At 33.5% G+C, this 27,280-nt stretch overlaps 1 protein-coding gene across 1 annotated transcript in view; it reads right to left on the reverse strand.

Annotated features, from left to right (window-relative positions):
• Positions 1-27,280, reverse strand: part of LMBRD1 (LMBR1 domain containing 1) — a 109,211-nt gene that overhangs the window by 19,305 nt on the left and 62,626 nt on the right. Inside the window, exons 9-14 of the mRNA XM_025991127.2 lie at positions 24,577-24,729; positions 7,001-7,065; positions 6,551-6,653; positions 5,902-6,006; positions 3,651-3,800; positions 2,222-2,300 (exon numbers count right to left, since the gene is read on the reverse strand). Coding sequence (XP_025846912.1) covers positions 2,222-2,300; positions 3,651-3,800; positions 5,902-6,006; positions 6,551-6,653; positions 7,001-7,065; positions 24,577-24,729 — 655 coding nt within the window. The remainder of the gene's footprint in view (positions 1-2,221; positions 2,301-3,650; positions 3,801-5,901; positions 6,007-6,550; positions 6,654-7,000; positions 7,066-24,576; positions 24,730-27,280) is intronic.

Below are 27,280 nucleotides of genomic sequence, written 5' to 3' on the forward strand. Positions count from 1 at the left end.
ACAAAAGGTATCCTACTGGATTTGTTCTCCCATCTCTTCTCTTTTTGTTCTTTTCTCCCAGTTCTAGTCTCTTCCCTTATTTCCCTATGCATCCCAGACTGTGGTTGGTCACTTTATTCTGTCACTCTTAGCCTGTCCTTTGCATCCTACTTAAAACCTTCAAACTACCCTTCCCAGAAAGCTAAGCACTGATGAAGAATAATCACACCGGTTGTACAGACTTGTTCAACAAACACACAAATTGTTAATCTCATCTCTGTCCCCTGACATATTTATCTATCACTAATTTATCTTCAGTGAGATCCTTCTTTATTCACTTTCATTATCTAACAAAAACTTTTGCAACTTTCCTGAATTATGGGCCCCAAACGGCCTACTCAATTCTCAGCAGATGACCTGGACTTACACTTCATAGGAAACTGAGGCAGTCAGATACAAATAACAACTTCCTGCCCACTCTCACTAAGAAACTACTATTTGAGTCCATGTCCTTGCTTCTTTCCTCACAATCTAGAGAAAGAGGTACCCTTCATTCTATCTAACGCATCCTGTCTTGGATGTTCTTAATATCATCTCCTCTAGAACTGGATATTGTCCCATCATTCATCCTTTCTGATATTTTTCAATTTCTCCTGTTCTACTAGTTCCAGGCCACCATCCCTGATTTTAGATCATCATCAAAATCTATTTAAAAAAAAAAAATTATTTGACCCTGCATGTCTTTAGTTTCTGCCTAATTTCTCATAATCCCTATGAAGAATTTCCATGAAGACTAATGTCAATTCAGTCACTGATTTATATCCCTTTTTATTCAGTACAATTAGATTCCTTTTCATCAACATTTTTCTCACTATTTTTCAGTCTTCTCTTTACCCTCTTAGTTCCTTACTGAGTTTCAACTGCCTATGAAACCTCCACCTAAATGTCCTAGAGATTATCTCAGGCCAACTAATCATTTCTTACAATTCTGTCCAATCTTAGTATGTATTTTTAAACTCAATTTGGTAATACCAATATTTACCAAACTACTTGGTAACTGGGGGGCCATTCTAGAATCTTGCTTAAAACTCTTCATTGACTCTTAAGTTATTTTCCAAAACATTTTGTGATCTGACCGCTAACTTTTCAATCTCATTTCCTCCCTCCCTCCAACCTCCTACCCCTAGAATTTAAAATACAATAACAATGGTTTAGATTCTTTTAAACACATACCCATATAGTTTATGATAATTTTATTGTGCATTTTTTTCATAGGCCCAGAACAACTTCCCCTGATGCACATCAGATAAATTCTTCTTTAACCTTGAAATGCAGCTTTGGTGTCACTTTTCCAAAAGCCTTTCTTTTGACTACCACTGCACAACAAAAATCTCCTCAAGGTGGAGTTAATTACTTCCACTCTGGGCTAGGCCTATTCTTTCTATTACACCATCACAGTCTGCAGTTGACCCTACTAAAAAACTCAGAATTTATCTTTTTATAATGGCACCCATGAGTGATTTATGAAAAAATATACTACATTTGAAATATTACTTTACCCTGATGGGAAAAGCATTTTGAAGATAAGAGTAGGGAAAAATCTGCAAATGAAAAATGAATCTGGAATCCTTAATCAGGACAGAATAATATTCAAAAGGAAAAAAATTACCTTAATAAACAGAAAGAAGAAAAAATCTCTAAAAATAGGTTAAAAGCATAGGATCACAGAGTTTTTCTTAGAATACACATAAAATACTTACCATAGTTCCAGTTACAACTGGAACTGGAACAGTTATATGCTCTTAAAAGTGAACTGCTATTATCATTAACATTATTATTCTTAAGTAAAATAACTAGACGTATATGAATGAAAAGTTTTAAGTCATAGGTACTTTTTGTCTTGGTTCTAAGAATTAGATTCCACCAAAACTATCTTGTGTTTTTCAAGGGGTAAAAAAGGCATTTAAAAGTGATTTCTTATTTCAGTAATAAATGTAATAAATAGTAACTACCTTTTGTTACTTAGTAACTAACGAATTTATAATGTTCCTTTCCTTAATGGAAATCTATATATCACAAAGAAATTTTCCATTGAAAAGACTTACCAATTTCTTCTTGCTAAAAGTTCCTTTGTCACCACATATTAAAATAGATGCATTAAATGATTAATGCAACAAAATGCAAGCCAACTCTTTTCTCATAGAGTTATAAATTCTAAAAGAGTTGATAAGAGCTGCCTTACCTTCAGGGGCATCAGCATCACATCTCTTTGGCACAGGGAAGGCTGAATTGTTTTTATGGTCATCATAAGTTATATTGCTCTAAAAGACAAAAATACAGTTAAAATGTAAATATATTAAGAAATATAATCGGATGAAAAAGTAAGCATATTATGAATTTTATTCTGTTTTCTGTTAAACTACACCTAGCTTATATTTTAAAAGGTAAATTTTACACAAAATTACAATTAGAACAAAAGGATTTATGGTAAATTTTAACAAATTAGGACTTTTTTGCAACAATCTTTAAGTACTGGACTGAACAACAGAGCTTCTTCCCAGAGAAACACCTTACTTATTTTTCCACTGTGCAATAAGAATATCTTTTGTCCATGCAAATGCATGATCTCCCTTCATTTATTCATAGAAGAAAGTTTAATAAGCATGACCTAGTGAACCAGGTGCAGGTGATAAGGCCCGAAGAGAATAAAAAGATATAAGAAGTGGAAAACACGATTCAGGTGATCTTCTAGTACTGTCTCCCAAACCCAGGTTACTCATGTACCTCTATAATAGTTTGTGCCTTATATTTGTTCCACCTACATTATTAATATCTGTCAATGAATTGATTTTTCAGCCACCGGCAATATTTATTAGTATGATCTGAGGGAAGGTTTAATGTGCTTGTTATATATTTGTTACTAAGTACATGTTAAAGTAAAGAATGGAGGAAGTACAGGCTAAAAAGGAGTGATCTGGGCAGACTAGATTAGTAACCAAAGACTCCATTACAGCAAAACTTGAACTAGAACATGAAACACAGATGCGATTTGCATTATTAAGTAGAGTGAGAGGTATTTTAGGAAAAAGAAAAGAACTACACAGAGGTAGAATCAGATATGGTCAAAATATTTTAAACTGTCAAAAAAACCAAGTTAGCTGTCCAGTTACAATCAGGACCCACAGCTGGCTTCTGAAAAATCAACGTTGGGGTGTAACAGGTAAGAGGACAATTGTCATGTTAAAAGAAAGCTCAGACAACCCACAAATAAATATTTTTAAAGTCTTTCCTATGGGATTCACAGTTCCAATAATCAGACATACTTTGCTCATCAAAACTTTTTGGGAGCTATATTAATAAAACTACTTAAAGTATTATTTCAAAAGAAATATTATGAATTTTAATAAAGGACCAAGATAAAGCTCAGGAGCATAGCACCATGGAATCCATTTAAAGAACCATTATAATAAAATTCAGAGTATTATTAAAAAAAAACTTGTACAAAACAAACATAAACATGCTCAAAAAGGGAATGAAAAACCTGTTTAAGCAATGTTAAACTTAATCTGTTTAGTTATTATCTTATACCAGCCTTCACAAATTAAAATTTGGTTGTAAATATCACTATTTTTAAAATACCAAAATGATGACGTTCAAAATTTTGCACTTACCTCTATTAAATAATTTTGGCTTCCATACATAACATATTGGGGAGCAAGACTATAAATCATGTAGCTAGTGTGAAGGACAATAAGCAGAAGTATCATGCAAAGAAATAAGAGTGCCTGGGGCCTGGTTCTACCTCTTCTAATTTTATACAGCTGAAAAGAAAAAAGACAGTAACAATATTTCAGCAATATGCTTTAATTTTAAGGCACTAAGTCCTTTTTATGTGTTAGAGGTAATAATGAATACAGTTCAACCAAGCATTTCTTTTTTCTAAAATAAAGAGTAAGAGTTCTTAATCAGGGACACCTGGGTGGCTCAAGCAGTTGAGCGTCTGCCTTTGGCTCAGGTCGTGATCCTGGAGTTCCAGGATCGAGTCCCGCATCAGGCTCCTGCATGGAGCCTGCTTCTCCTTCCTCTGCCTATGTCTCTGTCTCTCTCTGTGTCTCTCATGAATAAATAAATAAAATCTTTTTTTTTTTTTAAAGAATCCACGGTTAAGTGGACACTACATGTTTCTTTTTTTTTTTTTTAATGATTTTATTTATTTATTCATGATAGACACAGAGAGAGAGAGGCAGAGACACAGGTAGAGGGAGGAGCAGGCTCCATGCAGGGAGCCTGATGTGGGACTCAATCCTGGGACTCCAGGATCAAGCCCTGGGCAGAAGGCAGGCGCTTTAACCACTGAGCCACCCAGGCTGCCCAATAAATAAAATCTTAAAAAAAAATTCTTGATCATTTCAAATGATTACGTGAATGACAAAGACATTTTTTTTCTCTGTAAAGCTTTTAGTTTTAGATTTATGTTTATTTTAAAGTCACAGTAAAGCAACTATATTCAAAGGATCCTATAAATCATCCTTGAAAAACTGAAGACCTAGAGAATAAATTATATATTAGTATTCACCTGGTTGGTTTCCAGACAAATCTTCCAAACTTATTACATAATAGCATCTGTTATAAGTTTATAGTACTAAGGAGAATTATGAGTTACCACTAATGCTATCTAAAGATTAGAGGAATGAGTTTAAACTATAAGCATTAGTAATATATTCATGGTTTTATATAATATTACTACACAAGAACAGACATGCCACGCATTTATAAATACTCATTTCTATGAAATCCTCATGATATTCTCATATTATACTGTTACAAGTTCTAGCTTATAATAATTTATATTAATCTGACTGCAAATATTTTCATATATATCTATAATAAAGGAAAACTAAAACATGTTTTAACAAATACAGTCAGGGGACTTACTTCATTTCAATGGCAGAGCACATTTTTATTTTAGCAACTAAGAAATCACTTCCCTGTTTTACTAACAGATTTTAGTATAATATAGAGTAAAAGAGTGCCAATTCTGGATGGGATGATAACATGAACACCTAAAAATTGACATTTCCCAGTTTCCCTTACATCTAGTCATACCTAGCAGTGATAAAATATTAAACATCAAAAGGAAAGAAGGCTGCTGGGAATTTCTGGGAAAACATTGCTTTGTTGATATATTTTTCTAATGGAACATGAACAGGATAAATGGAGCTGCAGCAGCTATATTACAATCATGAGGGAGAAGCCAAGAGGATTACAGAGATGTTGCACTTGACATTTTTGAGCTACAAAGCAACGCTAGATTTTTTTTTAGCAAGAAATCTTTTATTAGTTCAAACCACTATTTAACTGGGTTTTCTCTTACTCACAGGTAGAAGTAATCTCTACCTGAATCATCTTTTGAAATTCTTATCTCAAAATAACTCTTCTCCGGTCATATAGAAATCTTAGTATGAAGGGCCATCTTTTGAGCTTCAGTGTGTTCATTTGTACTTCAATGTGTTTCCATGCACCAAACACTAAGGAAAATAATTTAACTTTTAGACCAGAGTTTCCCAACCTAGGCACTCTTGACATTTGGAGCTGGGTAAGTCTTTATTATGGGAGGCTGCCCTGTGCAATCCAGAATGTTTAGCAGAATCCCTGGCCTCTACCCACGTGACACCAGTAATACCCACTAGTTTTAACAACCGAAAACCAAATGTACACAGGGAGCAAACTTGCCCATTGAAAAACCACCACTTTTAGATAAAAAGCACCTTTATGCTAACATGAAGTGAAGAAGCCAATACTTCCATCACTTTTAATAGCAAGATATTTACAACTTTCATATTATAAATCTAAGTTAATTTGTAGTAATAGAGATTATGTACAAATGATGAAAAAAATCAAAATTAATATTGCTATACTCACTCTAACCCAAAAGAACCATATGCCAATATTTCGAATTCCGGCCATTGAAGTAAATATAAAGTACATAATAATAATTGTTATAAGAATATAATCAAGAGGAAACACCTGAAAAAAAAATAAAATTTAATTTAACACATAAACAGGGCACTAGAAGTCATGTAAAATTAACTGAAACTTCATAATTAATATCTGACAAATGTGTAAAATATCAACCCTGATTTAAATCATGCTACTATGATACAAAAAAAAAAAAATCTTCCAAAAAACAATTACTAAACTGTTACCAAATTGCTTAGTACTATTATCCTAAGAAAAATCCTATAATAAATTAGACTAAAATTACATTTACATATGGAATGAAAGACTTCATTAAAAATTTAAAATAGGAATTACTTGGAAAAGCTCATCTGAGGTATTACAATGTATGCCAAATCAAATTATGTATAAGAGCTCAGCAATATATCAATGTAATAATCTTTAAAATAATATATCAATGTCGAAGTTATATATAAATAAAGAGCCAAATCAACAGAGGGCATAAGCATATATTGCCAAGTATTAATAGTTTGTTAACATAATAATTTGACAGAGTGTGAGAATTTTTGCTGGAGAATACAATGACTGTTTTTTGTTTTTTTTTTTTACTCACTGTTTGTAGTACAGGCAAAAGCATATTCAGTGGATTACTTAGGTTAGCTCCAAAAATTATAAAACCAGAATCTATTCCAGCTGAATGAAGGGCTTTATCCAAACTAAAACAACAAAAATTTAAAAAGTGAATTTATTTATTATATTAGCACATTTTCAATTAACTTAGAAAAATATCATAACTTAAGCATGCAGATTCCACAAAGTCAAAGAAAACCATGGATAACAAATTAAACCTCACTTAAATACCTTACAGATACTGTTCAACTGATACAGAAAAAAGAAATACCATCTATTATTGCAACTTTCTAGTCATTCTTTGAGTTAATGCTGTAGAACACTTCAAGAAAAATAACCAAAGATGAATAGGATACACTAATGGAATCCAGTATGGAAACTGTATAACATCACAGGATGTGTGTGCTTTAGAAAATATGTGTACTATACTTACTTTGATAGGAAGAGAGAAATTACAAACAGCAATGCAACCAAGATGAAAAATATTCCCCAAATGATCTAAAAGTTAAAAAAAATCATTAAAATATAGCTCTAGAAGTTGATATTAAAAGCACAAAACCATTATGTTCAATATGAGTTACAAGCATATGACAATGATCTAAATAAAATGACCCAAGATATATTTTAATTTAGTATATAATCCTAGGCATTTGTCATCCAAATTTTCATTATGAGATTGTTTGACTGAACACACACATACAAAAGAGACAAAGTATTTAAAAGTCTTCATTACTAAATAACAAGTAAGACCCTGTTAGGTCACATAACAGGTCCATATTCAGTTATGATGAAATATAAACTTCAAAGATAACTGAAAAGTACAGTAAGACTTACATACATACACAAAAAAAACAAAACCATGAAACTCGCCAGGTTATATAAACCTGTTATTAAAAAAGGGAACCCGGAACATTTCCACACAGAACTTTTATACACACATACATACAATTTATAGCTTCACATACATAAATTTGTAGTTTTTGTTTACATATTGTGCGTGTGTATATCTCATACCATGGTCCTTAAAAGTCTGTATAACTGCTAATATTCCTGAAATAGAGAGTACTAACAGCACTGAAGAAACTGTCATGTTAAACAATATTTCTGAGGAGAAATGTATTAAGCTTTGTAATTGGCAGAATATATTTCCCTCTACCGTATGAACTTTATATTAGAGATGGTGAGAAAACAAGCAAAAAATCTTTAGAACTGGGTCTCTAAGGAATAAAAAAGGGCTGAAATTTATGTTAGTAAAAACTTAGGCTCTTTTTGTTCTCTGTCATCATCCCTAAGTTCTAGCAACAAGTAGACTGAAGAGTCCACAAAGTCAGAACAAAAAAAAAGAAGATTCCAATTAAGCACAGTTAAGTGTTTTTGGCTTCTCTTTTGACTGGAATTGATAGGAATAGATGGATTACCTCATGAATGTGAGGGTGTTTTTCATCTTATTCCACATAATTGTTTAAGTATACTTTAGAATTCTGCCTGGATAAATGGAGCAAAATAATAACATCATCCTACCCCACATATAAAGACGGATTTTGGGATACATTTTAGGCTGTGTTCTAGGGAATTCTTCAGTTCTGAAAGAGTGCCTCTGGAACTCACTGGGAAAGAAAATTGGCAAGAGAGGACCAAAAAGGACAGTCATTATCTGAAATTGAAAACACTGCATGTACCCATTTTACATACTGGAATTTCACATGAGAATTCATTTATTAAAAAAAAAAAAAAAAAGGTATCACTGCTGGTGTGCCTGGATGACTCAGTCTTTTGAGCAGCTGACTCTTGACTTTTGCTAGGTCATGATCTCAGGGTTGGGGTCAAGCCCCACATCAGGTTCCGCGCTCAGTGTGGCATCTGCTTGTCCCTCTTCCTCAACCTCTGGCCCTCCCTGACTTGTGCTCACATGGTCTCTCTCCTTCTAAAATAAATAAATAAATCTTTTTTAAAAAGGTCTCATTGCTACAGAAGTTTAAAGTGACTCCTTTATAGTAACAAAAGTCCAGTAGTGGAAGGTATAAAGAAACTTACACAATCTTTTTCTACTAGATTTGAGCATCTTTATTTGATACCTAGGGTGAACTAGAAGACGATGTAATTAAACTGAGGATCTACAAGCGAAACATACCACTTCCTAATAGACTGTTAATAAGAAATAGCTTGTAGCATGAGGGAGTATGACTGCCAGATGCCAATTATTAGAACAAACACACAACACAGAAATAGCAGAGGTTAAAATTCTGTTCCTTGATATCCATTTTAGGGTAGAAAAAGAAAAGGAAAAAAAAAATCTTGACTGTTTTCTCAATCTGTTGAGATGAATGACCCACAGTTAAACTGTTTAATCGCAGCTACCTAATAGAATAATGTAAAAATTATGTAACTTTTATAAAAACCAAGAAAACAACATATACTTAAATGCATATACTTAAATGAGAACTTAAATTAGCACTTCCAGAATCATGTCAGTAATGACCACCTTGAATTGACCTAAATATTCCACTTTTAGCTAAAATGTCAATTTTGAAATAAAGACTAAGATATAGAGGTGACATCAGTAAAGAGAGAGGGGTAAGAACCTCTGAAAATCTCCTCCATAAACGCAATGAAGAAACTGGCATAAATTGTCAGAATTAACTTTTTCCACATTAGGGAAATTAACCAAAGCCATGCAACAGTCCAAGGACATTTAAGAAAAATGACAAAATCTCAGTAAGAACACAAAGCATTATAGCATTTTAACTTGCTCTAGCCCCAATTCCTCCTCTCTAACTGTATGGTAGCCTTGGAAGATAGCCTGTAAAAGCTAGAAGCCTAGCAGCCACCTGAGGAAACAGAAAGGGGCTGGAGTTCTTTAAAAGTCTCCTGGAGGATATTATGCTGAGTGAAGTAAGTCAATCGAAGGACAATCATTATATGGTTTCACTCATACAGGGAACATAAAAAATAGGGAAAGGGATTATAGGGGAAAGGAGAGAAAATGAGTGGGAAAAACCAGAGAGGGTGACAAAACATGAGAGACTCCTAACTTTGGGAAATGAACAAGGGGTAGTGGAAGGGGAGGTGGGCAGGGGGATGGGGTGACTGGGTGATGGGCACTGAGGGGAGCACTTGATGGGATGAGCACTGGGTGAATGGTGTCAGTCCTCTGACTTTATTCTTAAGTACTATGGTGGTTATTCTAAGTCTTATTTTTCACCATGTATGTTTTAGAATCAATTTGTCAATATCCACAAAATAACTTGTTGGGATTTTGATCAGAACTGTATTAAATTTATAGATCAAGTTGGGGAAATTGACCTCTTTAAAAATGTTGTTTTAGAAATATAAATATATGTGACAGAAACCCATTTTTTCCTGTGTATTAATCAGATATAATCATGTTACTTTCATTAAACCACAATAAAAAGGTGAAATGTTATAATCTATGAAGAATACCGAGCAATACTGAGTAAGACATTATCTGTTAGAGTAAATATACTGACTGTTACTACTACTAACTTTATATGTGATGTTATCTTAACCAATGATGGATCAACTGTCTAGAAAATTCTCCATTACCAACAAAGAAAATTTAGAAGTTCCTCTATCTCATTAATAGTATACCATTCCCCCATATCTCTTCCCTTTCCCTTTTATACTAAGTTTAAAACCCTATGTTCTTTTCATTTAAATCAATGTTTGTAAACTGGATGAACCCCCCCCCACCCCCACCCAAAGGACATCTAACAATGTTTAAAAAGAGTCTATCATGACTTGAGGTAGGGTGGGCAGGATGGGGAGCGTTACATCAAATGGATAAGAATACTGCTAAATATCATACAATGCACAGGACAATACTCACTCTCCCCAGCAAAGCATCATTGGGGCCCAAATGTCAATGGTGCTGAAACTGGGAAAATCTGATTTAAATTGAACCCTGCATGGTATTAGAAAGCAGCATTATATCATTTTAGCAAAAATAAACTTACCATTCTCCTAAAATCATTCTGTTTTAAGATGCTTATTAGCTTAAAATAAATCTCTGATTCTAGAATTTAAAAAAAAATATTATTTTTATTTATTCATTCATGAGAGACGCTGAGAGAGGCAGAGATGTAGGCAGAGGGAAGAGCAGACTCCATGCAGAGAGCCTGATGTGGGACTCGATCCCAGGACTGCAGGATCACACCCTGAGCCAAAGGCAGACACTCAACCAGAGACACCCAGGCGTCCACGATCCTAGAATTTAATATTGTCTGACAATGTGAAACAAAACTTCCAAGCAATATAGGATGAAATAATATAGGGTGCGTTGTTTTTTTGTTTTTTTAAAGAGATATTTCTTATCAGATTTCATAGGTGAACTTCATATATGCATAAAATAACTTTTGTGTATCTAGAATATAACCCAAAAAAGTAGAAAGTTACCACACCTAGAGACTCCAACAAAAGTTTAAGTGTAAAAAGTAATTTCTATTGAATTTTATCATCAATGTTACCTTAAATAAAATACCAGGTACGGCTTTCCAAGCAATGGCCGGTGTCAAGAATGTTTTAAAAAAATTGTGTTTTTGAGGCATATTGAAGCATGTGAGCAACAAAAACCTTTTTCTAGGTTTCTAATACTTTAGTAACAATGAGGCTCGGAAACAGATGCATGATGTCTCTTTAAAATTGCTTAGAATCTTGTTAATCAAAGAGTGGTCATGGACCAGAAGCATCAGTATCACCTGGGAGCTTGTTGGAAATACATACTCTTGAGGCTTATCTCAGGCGGACTAGATCAGAATCTGTATTTTAACAAGATTCCCAAATAATTCTTCCATTAAAATTAAGAATCTGTGCCTTAGAAAAGTCATTTAGAATATTAGATGACTACAATAAAAAGATATGAAGTCAATCCAGGTTAAGAGTTTGAAAAGAGGGATCCCTGGGTGGCGCAGCGGTTTGGCGCCTGCCTTTGGCCCAGGGCGCGATCCTGGAGACCCGGGATCGAATCCCACGTCGGGCTCCCGGTGCATGGAGCCTGCTTCTCCTTCCGCCTGTGTCTCTGCCTCTCTCTCTCTCTCTCTCTGTGACTATCATAAATAAATAAAAATTTAAAAAAAAAAAAAGAGTTTGAAAAGAGAATTTTGGAATGGAGAACTGGACTTAAATTTTACCATAAACTGAGCTTACTTCTTTACAGAGATCATCTGATTTCATATGTCCAGTATTACAGAGCAAATGGCCATGGGTCCCAGGGCCCCTAACTCTAGGTACCAATTAGTCTTCAAGACTTTCCTCATAGGGAGAAGGTAAGAACACATGATTTTCATTATCAGATCTTGATAGGACATTGTAAGTTATAGTTCTATGAAGATAATTAAGTTTTCCAGGTTTTAAATGTTCTACAAAAGTTTTTTTTTTTTTTAAATTTAGATCAATAATATTCAGTTCTGGCTAAAAAGTATTATACTGCGAAGAAAATTATTATTATTGCAAAGATTCTCATGATGATTTGTCAGCATCATACCAGCTTGGTCATGGCTATAATTTTCCATATATTAGAAGCAATTTCTTCAGTTCAATACAATCTTATGGAAGAGATTTTCATAAAAATTTACATTAAAAATGGTAAGGATAATGCCAAAATTTGGGGGTGGGGGAGTAAGGGTGATTTGGTAAAAGTTAAGACTTTAATGCTTTATCTTAACATAATGTCAGATATATGAGAAAATTGCACAAAGAATTTTAGTTTACCTTCCAACCAGATTCTACAAATATTAACATTTACTTTGCTTTATCATCCTCCATCTATATGGCTGCACTATTATTTTTGAGAGTAAGTTGCAGAAAAATACTTTAGTACCTATTCTCTAAAAGCAAATTCTCTCACATTATCACATTTTAATTGTCAATATCAAGAAATTAATACTGATAGAACGCTATTATCTAATCTATAGACTTTATTCAAATTTCAATTGTTCCAACTGAAGTCCTTTACAGAAAAAAAGTTGTTTTTTTTTTTTTTCCTGGTCCAAAATGCGATTCAGTGTTATACATTGCTTTTGTCTCTTTAATATCCTTTCATTTGCAACAGTTCCTAAATCACTTTTATTTTCATGACCTTTAGATTTTAAAGAGTCCAGAGCAGTTACTTGCCTTATCCTTCAAGGTGGGTTGCCTATTTCCTCACACTTAATTCAGCTCATGTATTTTTCGCAGAAATGACAGAGGCACAATATATCTATCACCTCATTACTGATGAGCTTAACTTGGATCACGTGGTTAAGGTGGTTCAGGTCATGTTTTTCCACTGTAAAATTACTACTGTTCTCTTTGTAATTAATAAGTCTTCTGGGGAAATACTCTGAGTTTATGCAAATATCCTGTTGTTATCAAACTCTCACCTTCTAATTTTAGTATTCATTTATTCTTAAAAGAAACAGTTTGTGGTGTTTGCCAAATGTTGATTTTCTGACATTCATTCTACATTTATTAGAATTCCACTGTAGGGAAGAGTTTTCCTTTCTCTATTATTTATATCAATATATTAATATATTTTGATACTTAACTGGTCTCAGATTTAGGAAGCAGGAGCTCTTTTAATTGGGTTCCTTTTATCATACCCTGCTACTCCTCAGCACATCCTCTCCTTCTGACATAAGCAGGTGTGGGCTTACATACTTTTCCACCATCAACCATTTCTCCATCGGCCCTATTTCCTTTCAATGAAGTTAGTGTTTTATTTATTAATTAAAACATACACATAGAAAGGATATTAACTGATCTGTTTTTCCTGATTGTTTCCTGCTTTTACGTTTATTTTTTCCCTTGTGCTTTCTTTTGGTTCACTTTGCTCCACTGCTAGCCTTTTGTGCTTGGAATTTAGTGTGCATAGTTTTATCCTTTTATTTTCATTAATAAATGCATTTAAGGCTTTGCATTTCCTGATTAGTTTTAAATGTACCCCAGAAATTCTAATAGCATGTGTCCATCACTAATTTTTAGAAATTTTGCAGTTGTTCTCCTCTCCTTTCATCCAAGAGTTGAATATAAGGTTATTTTCTAAGTGAAAAATGCCTTAGTTTATTGATTTTGTTATAATTTCTAGTTTTAATGATGCATTGCAATCAGAGAAGAGTTGTTTGTAATACATCTACTCTGTAAAATTTACTGACAGTTTCTTCATAACATAATATATAGTCAATCTAGTGAATGTTCCATGTGCACTTGGAGAGAAGGTATAGTCATTATTATTGGGATGTAAAATTCAGAAGTTATGATATACACCTTACTGATTATATGTTAGACCTTCTATATTCTTATTCAATTTTGTGTACCTCAAATGTCTTACCCTGACTATGGTGTTATGTTATTCTCAGTTAACATATTTCAATCTAGATCTCCTAGAATCTCTTCTACTTCTTGCTTCATAAAGTTGGTTACTGTGTTCTTTGGTACATAACTACTTTATCTTCCTTGTGACTTGTGAATTTTCATATTAATAAGTATATGAGTTTTCTATTCCTACAGTGATAAACTCCTACAAATTTAGTGGCTTAAAACAACTGGTCTATTACTTATTCTGTGGGTCAGAAGTCTGGGCACAGCACAGCTCTACTGGTTCTCTGCTTAAGATCACACAAAGCCAAAATACCAAGTTGTCAGCAGAGCTGTATTCCCTCCAGGATGTTCTGGGGAAGAATCACTTCATGCTTTCAGATTGTTCACAGAATTCAGTTCTTTGAGAGGATAGGGCTACGGATCTTTACTTACAGTCCTTGCTGGCTATCAACTGAGAGCCTCTCAATTCCTTAGGCTGTTTCCATTGTTTTCCACACTGCTCCTTCCATCTTCAAATTAATAATGGCAAGTCAAGTCTTTCTCACTCTTTTACTATCTCTGATACCACATTATCTCTGATTCAGGCCAAAAAGTTCTCTGCTTCTAAAGGCTCATGTTATTAGTCTGGGCCCACCCAGAAAATCCTGGATAACCTCTTTAAAGTCTGTAAGTATAATTGCATCTGCAAAGTCCCTTTTGCCACTTTATGTAACATAAGAAGGGTTCCACGGATTAGGGCATGGAAATAATTATGGGAGGAAGAAGGGATTCTATCACAAAAAGGATCCTTTGTTGGATTTAATATTTTTTGGCTTTAAATTCTACTTTATCTAATATCAAGATCACGAAATGTTTTCTTACTATTTCCATTTGCCTAGTATATCTTTCAACACACATTTTTAGCCTTTGTCAATCTATTTTAGGTGGCTCCTTTAAACAACATATCTTGTTTATATCTTGCTTCATGAGGAAAATTAAAATTTTTCTTTTAATAGTGAGTTAGGTCCACCCATATTTACTGATATGCCTGGAACATTAATCTTAACAATCTTATTGTCTGACAATCATGTGTATATTTCTTGAGTTTCTTTCTTACTTAATGTGTTCTCCACTCTTTTAGTTCCCTTTTGTCAAGAAGATTTATATTTGTTTTAGCGTACTTCAATATTCAAATACCCTTAGCCCATTTTTTTATTTAGCACTTTGGTATAGAGTCGCTTAGTTTTTATGTATCCAACTCCCACCTATTGGTCATACACTAATCTATGAGAAATCCGACTTCTCTTTCTCCTTTCTTAATTGCATGATTAGTTTCGACAGAACATATATTTATATACAGTCTTTGCTCACACCTTTTCTTCATAGATCTGAAATATTATATATTCATCTTTATTTCCTTTATTCATATTTTCCTTCTCACCTCTTGGTTAGAGCTTGTTAATTAGTGGATTTCTCAAAAGAACATGAATACAGAATTCCTTGAGTTCTTGAATGTTTAAGAACTACTTTTCTAAGACAGTTTGGCTAAATATAAATTTCTGGCTTCATACTTTTTCACGGAGTCTTTTTTAATGTTCCCCCATTCTTGCCTTGCTTTATCATGTTTTTTTGAGAAGTCCAATAGAGATCTATGTTGCCCTTGCAAGTCAGTTGATTTAGTTGGAAATCTTGAAGGCTCTCCTTTAATTTTGTCAGTGTTGCAAGGAAAATGCACATAAATTTTCCCAGGTACAAAGTGGCTCTTTCAGTATGTAGATACATGTCTGTCTATTTTGGATTTTTTGAAATATGGCTAATTTGTTTTGTTTTGCTACTGTATAGACACCAATTATACATATGTAGTTTTCTTTCTCTTCTGCTTCAACACTGATTCTACCTCATCTTGCTTTCTTTCTCTTGGTTGTTTCCTACCTTTCTTCAGTGCCACATATTAAATTTTATTTGAATCTATTCTCCTTTGGACACCCTGTAATTTTGTCTTCTGAAATTAATTGTGCTTTCCTCCATTTTTTCCCTAAGTCCAACTCTTCATTTCTCCCTAGTTTTTGGCCATTTGTTTTTTTTTCTTCTATTTTTAAAATAGCAATAAAAGATACATAACATAAAACTTACCAACTGAATCTTTTTTAAGTGCACGGTTTAGTAGTGTTAAGTACATTCATATTGTTGTGCAACCATATCCAAGAATTCTTTTTATCTTGCAAAACTGAAACTCTGTATCAATTAACTCCCCATGTCTCCTTCTCCCCAACCACTGGCCACCTTCTACTTTCTATTTCTACAAATTTGACTATACTAGATACCTCCTATAAGTGTAATTATACAATATTTATTTTTTTGTGACGAGCTTATTTCATTTAACTTTTAGGGCACTTTAGATCTATCTTAGGCCCACCTCCAAATCTCCTCTTCTCTCTCCCATGCAATCCTCCCCACACTATCTTTGTTTAAACACAAAGTTTAACAGCGAGAGCTAGAGAGAGCACTTGCTGGATTTGGGAATTTTTTTAATTTTTACTTATAGGTACAGTTGATTCTCATTTGAGGATTCTGTATTTGCAAATTCATCTACTCACTACAATTTATTTACAACCTTAAAATCAATACCTGGGGCACTTGTGGTCCTCTGGGGTATGTGCAGAGCAATGAAAAATCTAAGTCACCTGATGTGCAAGTTCCTGGATTCCACAACAAGGCAACACTCTTTTTTATTTCAGCTCCCATTTGGTAAACAAGTATCCTTTGTCTATTTAGTGTTACATTTTTTGGATTTTTGTGCTTTCGTGTTGGTACTTTTGCACTTTCAAACAGCCCAGGAGCATAGTGCTGTCTAATGTCCCTAAGACTAAGAAGGCTGTGACAACTGAGAAAAATGCAAGTGTTATATAAGCTTTGTCCAGGCATGAGTATTCTACTGTTGGGTCTTAAGTTTAATGTTAATGAATCAACCACATATATTAAACAAGTTGTTCTTCCACACAAACACTAAAGGTTATATATTGATCAGTCACTGACCTCCAAGACCCAATCCATGCTTTTTTATATACTGGAGTTTCATTACTGTACCAATGTAAAGATGGGTTAGGTCACTTACAAGTGGGTTTATTCTTATATGAAACTTCAATATCCATACCATAAGGTTACTGGCAATTTACAAAAAAATACTGTACATTACAAAAACTCTAGTAGACAATTACTACCAACCTAAACCACCCAAAACACATCTTAAGAAGCACCTGCATTAAAGTACATCTCTCAAATAGTGTCAAATAAAAATCTGGAATGCACACTTATACTTCCAATAAAATATTTAATAAAACTCTTTTAAAGTTAGAAAGTGCCAGTCTTTGTCTTTAGACATATTCAAATAGTGTGGCCTAAAACAAACCACCATGACCACAACAAAAACATACATGTTTTAAATATTATTCTGAGAAAGGAAATCTGCTATATCTTTAAACATAATTCATAGTTAATTTCAAAGGGTTCTAGCATGACAAAAATATTTGTAAAAAATTTTTTTAAATATTCCCATGCACCTTCAAAACAACTAAGCATTGTGTATGATGAAATAATTTTTCACTGCTGGCTTACCTAATGAAAGTTAGTTGTGTTTGTTTGTATATGTTGGGGGTTAGATTAGTGGGACAAATGGAAAAAGAAACTTTTGCTAGTTCTTTAATTATGAATATCATTTTTCAAATATCTGATTCAAATAAACGGAACAAACCAAAAATAATAAAATGCTTTGGAATAAATTAAAACGAGACAAAAGATTTACATACTGAAAACCAGAAAACACTGCTGAAAGAAACTCAAATAGACATAAATAAATATAAAGCCACACTTTGGTCATGGACCTAAACACAATATTGTTAAAATATCAATACCATTGAAAGTGATCTACAGAATCAATGCAATGCCTGTAAAAAATACAAAGGTGTTTTTTTTGCAGAAGAAGAAAACTCCATCCTAAAATTTATATGCAATTTCAAAAAAAAACAAAAAAACAAAAAACAACCCAAATAGCCAAAACAATCTTGCCAAAGAAAAACAAAGTTTTAGACTCACGTTTCCTGATTTCAAAACTTAGTAAAAGCTATAGTAATCAAAACAATTTGGTACTGGCATAAAGGCAGATATATAACCAATGGAACAGATACCAGAAATGAACTCTCTCATGTATGATCCAGTGATTTTTGACAATGGTGCCATGACCACTCAATTGGAAAAGGTCTATCTTTTCACCAAATAGTGCTGGGCAAAGGGCAGCCAAATGCAAAAGAATGAAACTAGACCTCTACCCTTAACCATATACAAAAGTTAACTCAATATAGTTATCAAAAGACCTACACCTAAAAGCTGAAACTATTAAACTTTTAGGGATAAAAAGGGGAAAACATCTTCATGGTACTGGACTTGGCAATTATTTTTTGGATAAGACACCAAAGCACAGGCAACAACAAAAAATATTAAATAAATTGGACTTCATCAAAATTAAAATATTCTGTTTATCAAGAACACTATTAATATACTGAAAAGACAACCTAAGATTGGGAGAAAAATCTTTGCAAATCATTTATCTGATGAGGGGTTAATATTCAGACTATTAAAAAAAAAAAAACCAACCTCTTACAACTTGACAATACAAATAATTTAAAAATGGGCAAAGGACTTGAATATTTCTCCAAAGAAAATACACAAATGGCCAATAATCAAATGAAAAGATGCTCAACATCACTAATTATTAGGGAAATGTAAATCAAAGCCACAATGAGATGACACTTCACAACCACAAGATTGGTTATTATCAAAACAACAGAAAATAAGTGTTTGCAAGGATGTGGAAAAATTGGAAGCCTTGTGCATTTCTGGTGGGAATATAAAATGATACAGCCACTGTGAAAAACAGTTTTCAGGTTTCTCAAAAAGTAAAAACACAAAACTAGAATATGATCCAGTAATTCCATTTCTAAGTATATATTCAAAAGAATTGAAAGCAGGGACTCAACACAGAGTTGTATATCAGTTACCACAGCCGCATTATTCACCATAACCAAAAGTTGGAAACAACCCAAATGTACATTAACAGATAAACAAAATGGAAATATACATATAACAGACTATTATTTAATCTTAAAAGGAATGAAATTTTGATACATCTATAATATGGATGAATCCTGAAAATCATTATACAAATTGAAATAAGCCATATATAAAAGAACAAATACAGTACAATTCCATTTATATGAGATACTAGAATAGGCAAATTCAGAGACAGAAAGCAGTATAGAGGTCATTAGGGGATGAGGGTTGGGGGAAGTGGGTGAGGAATGGGGAGTTCCTGTTTAATGGGTACAATGTTTCTGTTTGAGATGAAAAAATGTTTTGGAAATGGATAATGGTGATAGTTGCACAATGTTGTGAATATCCTAATGCCCCTGAATGCATACCTACAAATAGTTAAAATGGCAAATTTATGTATATTTTACCACAATAAAAAAGTGTGAAAAATATCTATATAATTATAGACATGAATTTATACTTTCTATGTAAATATAAGAAGTATGTACATAATAGGAGGTATATGTGTGTATATATCAAAAATTGTATTTAAAACCTAATGAACCTAAAGGTTACCAAGGCCAATTAGCTGTATAAGCTTAACATATGCCCTCCTGATGGGGAGAAATTAACCAAGTATTTAATTAACATTAGACTGTATGCTTAGATGTGTTTGGTATTATATATAAACGCTGTTTGTAGAAGCCATTAACTTATTCTAATTAGATGCTTAGTTTTATAAATGTCTGCAACACAAAACTGATTTTTTCCCTTGAGTTCTATGGCAGTATTTAAGAAGTTAAAAAATCCCATATATATAGAACTGTAACAACAGCAGCTGCAGTTTTCTGAGCTGTTTACATCAAAAGGCACTAACACTACATACATTATTTCTTTTAATTCCCATAACAAAAATAAGGTAAGTAGATAACTCCATTAGAAGGATGAGAAAAGTTAAGGTTTAGAAAGGTGAAGTAACGGGGCACGCGGGTGGTGCAGTCGGTTAAGCGTCCGACTCTTGATTTCCGCTCAGGTCAAGATCTCAGGGTTGTGTGATCAAGCCCCATGTCAGGCTCCAAGCTCAGTGAGAAGTCTGCGAAAGTTTTTCTCTCCCACTGCCTGCCCCTGCGTGTGCGTGCGCTCTCTCTCTCTCTCAAAAATAAAGTGGAAAAAAAAAAAGGACAAGACAAGAAAAAGGTGAAGTAACAAGAGTTTACATCCTCTGGTGAGGATCAGAACAAGTACTCAAAACCAGATGTATGTGACAGCCCAGTCCACACCTGCAAACCCTACAGCATACATGGCAATGTGAAATCACAAGATCAGTAGGTATCTCATGGGGGTCTACTCTTATGAAAGATATTATATTTTCTCATAAAAAGTTGTATAATCATAGAACTCTGAACTTTTGCATTTGCAAAAATTTAAATCTAATTCATTTTATAATAAAAAAACATGGATTAGAATACAGAGTAAAAGGCAATACTAGCACAAAATTTTGAGATAGAGTATAACTTCAAGGAAATTTTGTATCAGGAGTTTCTCACAGGTCTTAGGTCACCTTCGGCATGTACTAAGCAATGCAGAAGGATGAGCAAACCTTTCTCTACCTTCTTCCACTATTTGGATGCTAATGTTTAAGAAGCACTAAGAACATGTGGCTTCCTATTTTTGAATTATATCAACTGTCACAGAGAAGTGATGAATAAATAATTTTCATATTTCATCTAAGTAAAAAAAGCAATGCTTATCCCTTCACATTCATGTTAAACCCTCAATTATATAACAATAAGTGTGTATTCCCAGAGTTTTTCTTCAGGCATGCCTATTATTCCTAACTGTTCCTAATTATTCCTATTATTCCTAACAGGCCCAGAAAATGAATTTAGATCCATATTCAAGAATAATACACTATGTAACAAAAAGAATGAGTGGTAAGGTGATTGTACGGGAGATTTTAGCCAGTGCAATAAGAAAAAGAGCACTTGGAACTCTTAAATTGAAAAGGAAGAAACAAAACTGTCTTTTATAGTAGCTAAGATGTTCATGTTCATAAAATTTCCTTAGCAATCTATATTAAAGCTACTACAAGTAATAATTTAGCCAAGTTGCATGATAGGAGATCAATTGTACAAAAACAAATTTCTACAAAGTAAGAAGCCAATAATTGATACTTGAAATTAAACAAAATCATGTGTAACAGTATAAACAAAGATACAGATAAATTTATCAAAATATTTGCAAGACCTCTGTACTGAACACTACAAAATACTGCAGAGAAAACTTTTAGATATCATAAACAAATGGAAATATTTCATGTTCATGGACTGGAAGATTCAGTATTAAAATATTAAAGCCGGCACCCATCTTGTCAGTTCAGATTAAAGAATGAATACTAAAGGTCTTACCATCCCTGGGCACAGCTGGATTGGCCAGGGAACCTGTAGGAACACAACCCCACTAGCTTAAAAGTAAAGATACAATCACCAAACGTACCAAATGTAATGAAATTTCTAACATAAAACATAAAGGTATTTTTCAGATTCCAAAACTCTTGAGATGGAAGAGACCTCTGGGGTACCAGACTAAGCAGCACCAGAGCACCTCCTAACATGGGCCTCCTAAGAAGGCGGACCCCACTGACAGGAGGGGTCCTGTCATTTGCCTTTAAAAATCCTCCCTTGCAAGCCACCATGTAGTTCAGGTCTTTAGAGCATTAGCTCCCTATTATCCTGGGTGGTGCCACAGCAATAAACAGCCTTTCTTGACTGGGAAAGGCCAGCCTCAGTTTTTACTGGCTTGCTGTGCACTGGAACGAACTCTCATTTCTCAAGTTTACAATATCAGTTCTCCCCAAATCTGCATACAGATTCAAAGTAATCCAAATAGAAATCCCAGTAGGTGTTCTGTAGAATTCTAAGTTGATTCTAAAATTTATATAGAAATGCAATGGATCTACCATAGCTAAAACAATATTGAAAAAGAAAAACAAAACCAAAGGGGTGCCTGGGTGGCTCAGTTAAACATTTGCCTTTGGCTCAGGTCATGATCTTAGGGTCCTGGGATTGAGCTCCGCATCGTGCCCTGCATCAGGCTCCTTGCTCAGGGAAATCTGCTTCTTCCCCTACCACTCACCCCGTTCATTCTCTCTCTCTCAAATAAATAAAATCTTTTTTAGAAACCTGAAGAATTTACAATACTTAATTTCATGACTGATTGTAAAACACATCAGTGATCAAGTTTTAGCATAAGGACCTATGAATCAATGGAACAAAAGACAAAGTCCAGAAATAGACCCACACATAAACATGATGAATTGACTTGAGAAAAGTATCAAGGAAAGTCAATAAGCAAAGAACAGTCTTGACAAAAATGCTGCTGAAACAACTGAATATCCATATGGAAAACAAACCTTTAAGTCATGTCATCCCACAAAATTAGCTTAAAATGGACTACAACCTAAAATATAAGAGCGTTTAAAACCATAAAATTTCCAGAAGAAAGCATATGAGAAAAATGATTGCAGTAAGAATTTAAGGAACATCTTTGACTGACAGTGTTAAGAAAACATAAAGCCAAGTCATAAAGAGACAACATTCACAATACATATATTTGACAAAGTTTTTAATGTGAAGTATATAAAGAATTCTTATAACTCACTCATAAAACAAAAACTTAATTTTAAAAAAGGACAAAAGATATAAACAGGCATTTTAAAGAAAATACACAATAAGAATACCAAAAAATTCTCAGTATTCATTAGTCACCAAGGAAATATAAATCAAAACCATACTGAAATACTATTATACATCCATCAGATGGATTTTACAATCTTATATTGAAAGATATTACAAACTTACGATGTAAGAGTTGACAAGGATGTGAAGCAATGTGAAATCTCATATTGTGGGAATGCAAAATGGTAAACCATTTTGGAAAATACATTGGCAGTTTCTTATAAAGTTAAATGTACATTAAATATTAAACCCAGAAATTCTACTATTTATCCAAGAAAAATGAATGAAATTGAAACACACATCTACACTAGATGTTCACATCAACATTATTCATAATAATCTCAAACTAGAAATAACTCATATCTCCACTAACAGGTGAGTGGATAAACAAATTGTGACATAGACACACATATCAGGTTGCTGTCCAGCAGTAAAACAGAATAAATTACTGAAAGAAAACCTGCAACACAGACAAATCTTAAAAGCATTTTGTTGCACTAAAGAAGCCAGAAAAAAAAAATTACACTACACTCTGATTTCACTTACATGAAATTACAGAACACTAAACTATAACATATAAACTAAACTATAACAATAAAGGACATTACCAGTTGTCTGGGATCTGAGTCTGACTGAACAGGGAAAGACATCAAGTATCTTTTCTGCATTAATGTAGATCTATATCTACATATCTCTATTTGGCAAAATCAATCTGCACACTTAATAAAGTTGATTTAAAAATTCCTTTAAACATAGGTTCAGTGAAATAGAACAGAGCATGTTATAATCAAGGCAGCTAATGTTAGAGACCAGGTTATAAATATTTATAAAGAAGCCATATATAAAATTTAGAATTAGGATAAGGTTTAGGAGATGAAGAAAAAAAAGTCTGAGGAAGGTTGCATCATACTTTTGGTATTATGAAAATAATTACCCTGCAAAAAAGGAGCGGTGTGTCTTTAACAAAATTGATTTTAACAGAAGGTTCAAAATGTAATACACAATAGATCTAATATTACAATATATTTTTGAAGAGCTCTGTCAAAAAGCAGTTTTTTTTGGTAAGCAATCAATGCATTTCCTTATTTCCTTTCTGACAAGAGGAAGACAAAGCAGAACTCAACCTGACTAATCCTTTCACAGGGCTCTCTAAATCATTTTTTTTCAACTTAGCCAAAACCTACTTTATAGCTTCATCTTGCCTTTCCTCAAACTAGTCTATTCACTGCACCTCTTAAATTACAACTTGTATACTATTATATACAAAGCTCTGGTGTTTGAAATGCCAGATACAGAATGGATAATACAGAAGTCTGTGGCCAGCAGTTCTAGCTATTTTTTTCAAAGCTGAATTAGTACACCCTTAGTTCAATATAGGTATTTAAGTTTAGATACCACTGTCCAAAGAAGTCAAGCAAGGCTAGCAAATGGTAATTAAAAAAAAAAAAGAAAGAAAAATTAATGGTTTTCTGTCCTAAATAATATCTTTTTACATACTTTCAGAAACACACCAACTAATAACGAAGCAAATTCTATTACTTTCCATTAGAGTCCTGAGCTCTAGTATGGGTCCCAGTTCTATTTATGGAGAAGTACAAACTTGCAAAATGTGCTAGCAGCATACTACATTACTTATCTATATTTTAATTTAAATTTCTCAATACCTCTGTTTTAACACTTGCTTTACACATGAGTAAATGAATGAAGCTCAGAGAGGTGTGTAACTGGCACAGACTACCAAATGACAGAGCTATGATTCAAAATCACTTTAACTCCAAAATTCATGCTTGTAAGTACCATGCTGTAATGCCTCACAAGAGAACTCAATTACTCTGAGAGGTCTATCTAAACTTGAGAGAAGAGTGACAACATAATTTTTTAAAACTCCATTTACCTTCAGGGGACGCAGAGCACCACAAAATTTTGTCCACCAGCTATTTTCAATGAATTCTAAGTGCCTCTCTCTTTTCCTAAGGGTTCGTAACCTTTCTTCAAATTGTTTTAAGGCCCGTTTATCCCTTGCTGGCAAAGGTCGACCATCTTTGCTCTGCAAATAACAGAATAAAATAAAAGTTTTTTTATCATTAAGGTCTCAGTAAAGTACCCATCAGATTTAACAAATCATGCAACAAGCCCTTTTTTAGATTGGATACTCCTTACGCAAATTTACAAACTGAAAAAAAAACTGACAAGACTTTGTGACAATACATATCTCTGAACCAAGGTCAGCATCAAAATGCAGATGTGTGTCCATTTAATATCAAACTTCTTGATTTCTATTTTCCAAATATATAGTACAGTTATGTGGAGAGAGATAAATATCTCTAAAAATGCCTTTTTTGTAGGGCACTTTATTCAATTTGCTCACTTACTCTCCCTCACCTCCAAGCTCCTCCTTCTATCCCTTATCTTAATATATTTGGTTCCACCCCTCCCCTCCCTTCAGTCAGCCCCTGATTCAGACAGCAGCAAAGGGATGCAATACTAGTATGTGCTATATAGGTTTTTATAACAATTGCTAAAAATTATCACTTTCTTATTCTCCAAGTTACTTTTGCAAATGAATGTTTTCTTTGGCCAACTTACTAGCGGTAACTCTCACCCACCTATTTTTATGCGATGCTTACTATAACCATGAGCAGTACTTTTCTCATGATGTCAAAGATAACACCTTCCTACTTGAACTCCCACGCCCCCTAAGTGTCTTCAATAGGGTACAATAAGAAATTCCAATAATATGACAAGTGCTAAATACAAAAAAGGTAAAATGCAAATTTGTTTGCTTTTATTGGAGGCAACAAGAAAAATATTTGCATGGAACTACATTTTTTAAATGTAAAGATATCAAGGGTGCCTGGGTGGCTCGGTTAAGTGTCTCCTTTCAGCTCAGCTCATGATCATAGGGTCCTGAGATCCAGCCCCACATCAGGCTTCCTGTTCAGTGGGGAGTCTGCTTCTCCCTCTCTTTCTGCCCCCACCCCCTAACTCATGCTCTTTCCCTCTCTTAAATAAATAAATAAATACACACATACAAACATACATACTTTAAAAAAGTAAATTGTAAAGATATTAAAATGTTAATATCCCTAATTGAGATTTAAATAGGTTCTTAAGAGTCAACAAAACTGCTCTCTAACATAGCCCAGTACAGCCTCATCTGAAATCATAGATATAATGAAGACAAAATTCAACTATCCTTTAATAAAGAGATCTACATAGTTATAATGATCTCTTTACATAATGGCACTGCCGTGCTCTTCTGGAATCAGTTGTCCTCTTCTATACCTTGTCATGTTGCTTCTCAAATTTTATCATGCATAACAATTACCTGCAAAGTTTGTTAAACACAGATTTCTAGACCCTACAAATAAAATTTAATTGGTCTTGAGTGGGGCCTAAAATGTGCATTTAGGAGATACTGGTGCTACTGGTCCAGAGACCATACTTTGCATTCACTAGACTATATTTAATCACCTTCACTCCTTTTAGTTAAGTAATCAAACTATAACCCCCCCAGAAAAGAAGCCTCAGAGAAAGGTATTTTTGGAAGGACAAAGGAATATAACAAACACTCCTTTCTAGAAGAAAGATCCAGGCAGTAATACTTTGCGTGTGTGGAATGAGAAAAGTCCAATAATTTGTATTTTAAACATAGAATTTTTCTCAGAAGTGCCTTTCTAATATCAAAAGGATACCAATAATAAGGTAGTTTTATATAATAACTACCTTTCACTAGTTCAGGAGAAAAAAAAAAGTAAACCGATTTAAGGTTCCACTGAAAATAAACCGAAGTTATCCATCTGCCTATTTGGTGAGTATTTCAGAGGACTGAAGGATAGAACTCCATTCTGCTTTGCCTACTGACCAAACCAATATAAGAATAATTTTTGGTCAGAGAAACAAAACACCAGGATAGAAACCCAGCAGTCAGCTAATTATCTCATCTGGAAAAAAACAAAAAACAAAAAACAAACAAACAAAAAAAACGTAGTTATAAAGTATATGAATACATACCCTTGTTTAAAACAAAGTAAAATGTGAAAGCTTCCCTTCACACTGTCCCAGAGTACTACTGCCCTTTCTTAGTGTTATCACCATTAAGCAATTCAGTATCCTTCTATACATTTTCAATGTATTTGCATGAATGCATATATGCTAATATACGTATGGGTTTTTGTTGTACCTAACAGCTAACATTTCTTGAGCACATTTCTTGTCCCTAAAAAAAAAGATTTGTTCTTTTATATTTATTCTCCTTAAATCTTCAGAATAAAACTCTGAAGTTGGTAGTAATATTATATCCATTTATTAGATGAGTAAAATAAGGCTGACTGAATTATAAGCATAATGAGGAGAGAGAGAATTTGAACTGAGAGCATCTGGTTTGGTTCTATAAAGATATATTCTTCAGTCTATAAATATCTACCTCATTCCTCTTCATCACTGCACACCACATTATACCATAGTATCTTAATAAATACCTTACTTTTGAGCACTTAGATTGTTTTTTTTCTTGAGAGTATTAACAATGTGCACAAACATTCTTATTCTTATTCATTCTTATTCACCCAGATACAAATATATACATGTAATTGAGT

The sequence above is a fragment of the Vulpes vulpes genome, chromosome 1, assembly GCF_048418805.1.
Source record: "Vulpes vulpes isolate BD-2025 chromosome 1, VulVul3, whole genome shotgun sequence".
Taxonomy (NCBI): Eukaryota; Metazoa; Chordata; class Mammalia; order Carnivora; family Canidae; genus Vulpes; species Vulpes vulpes.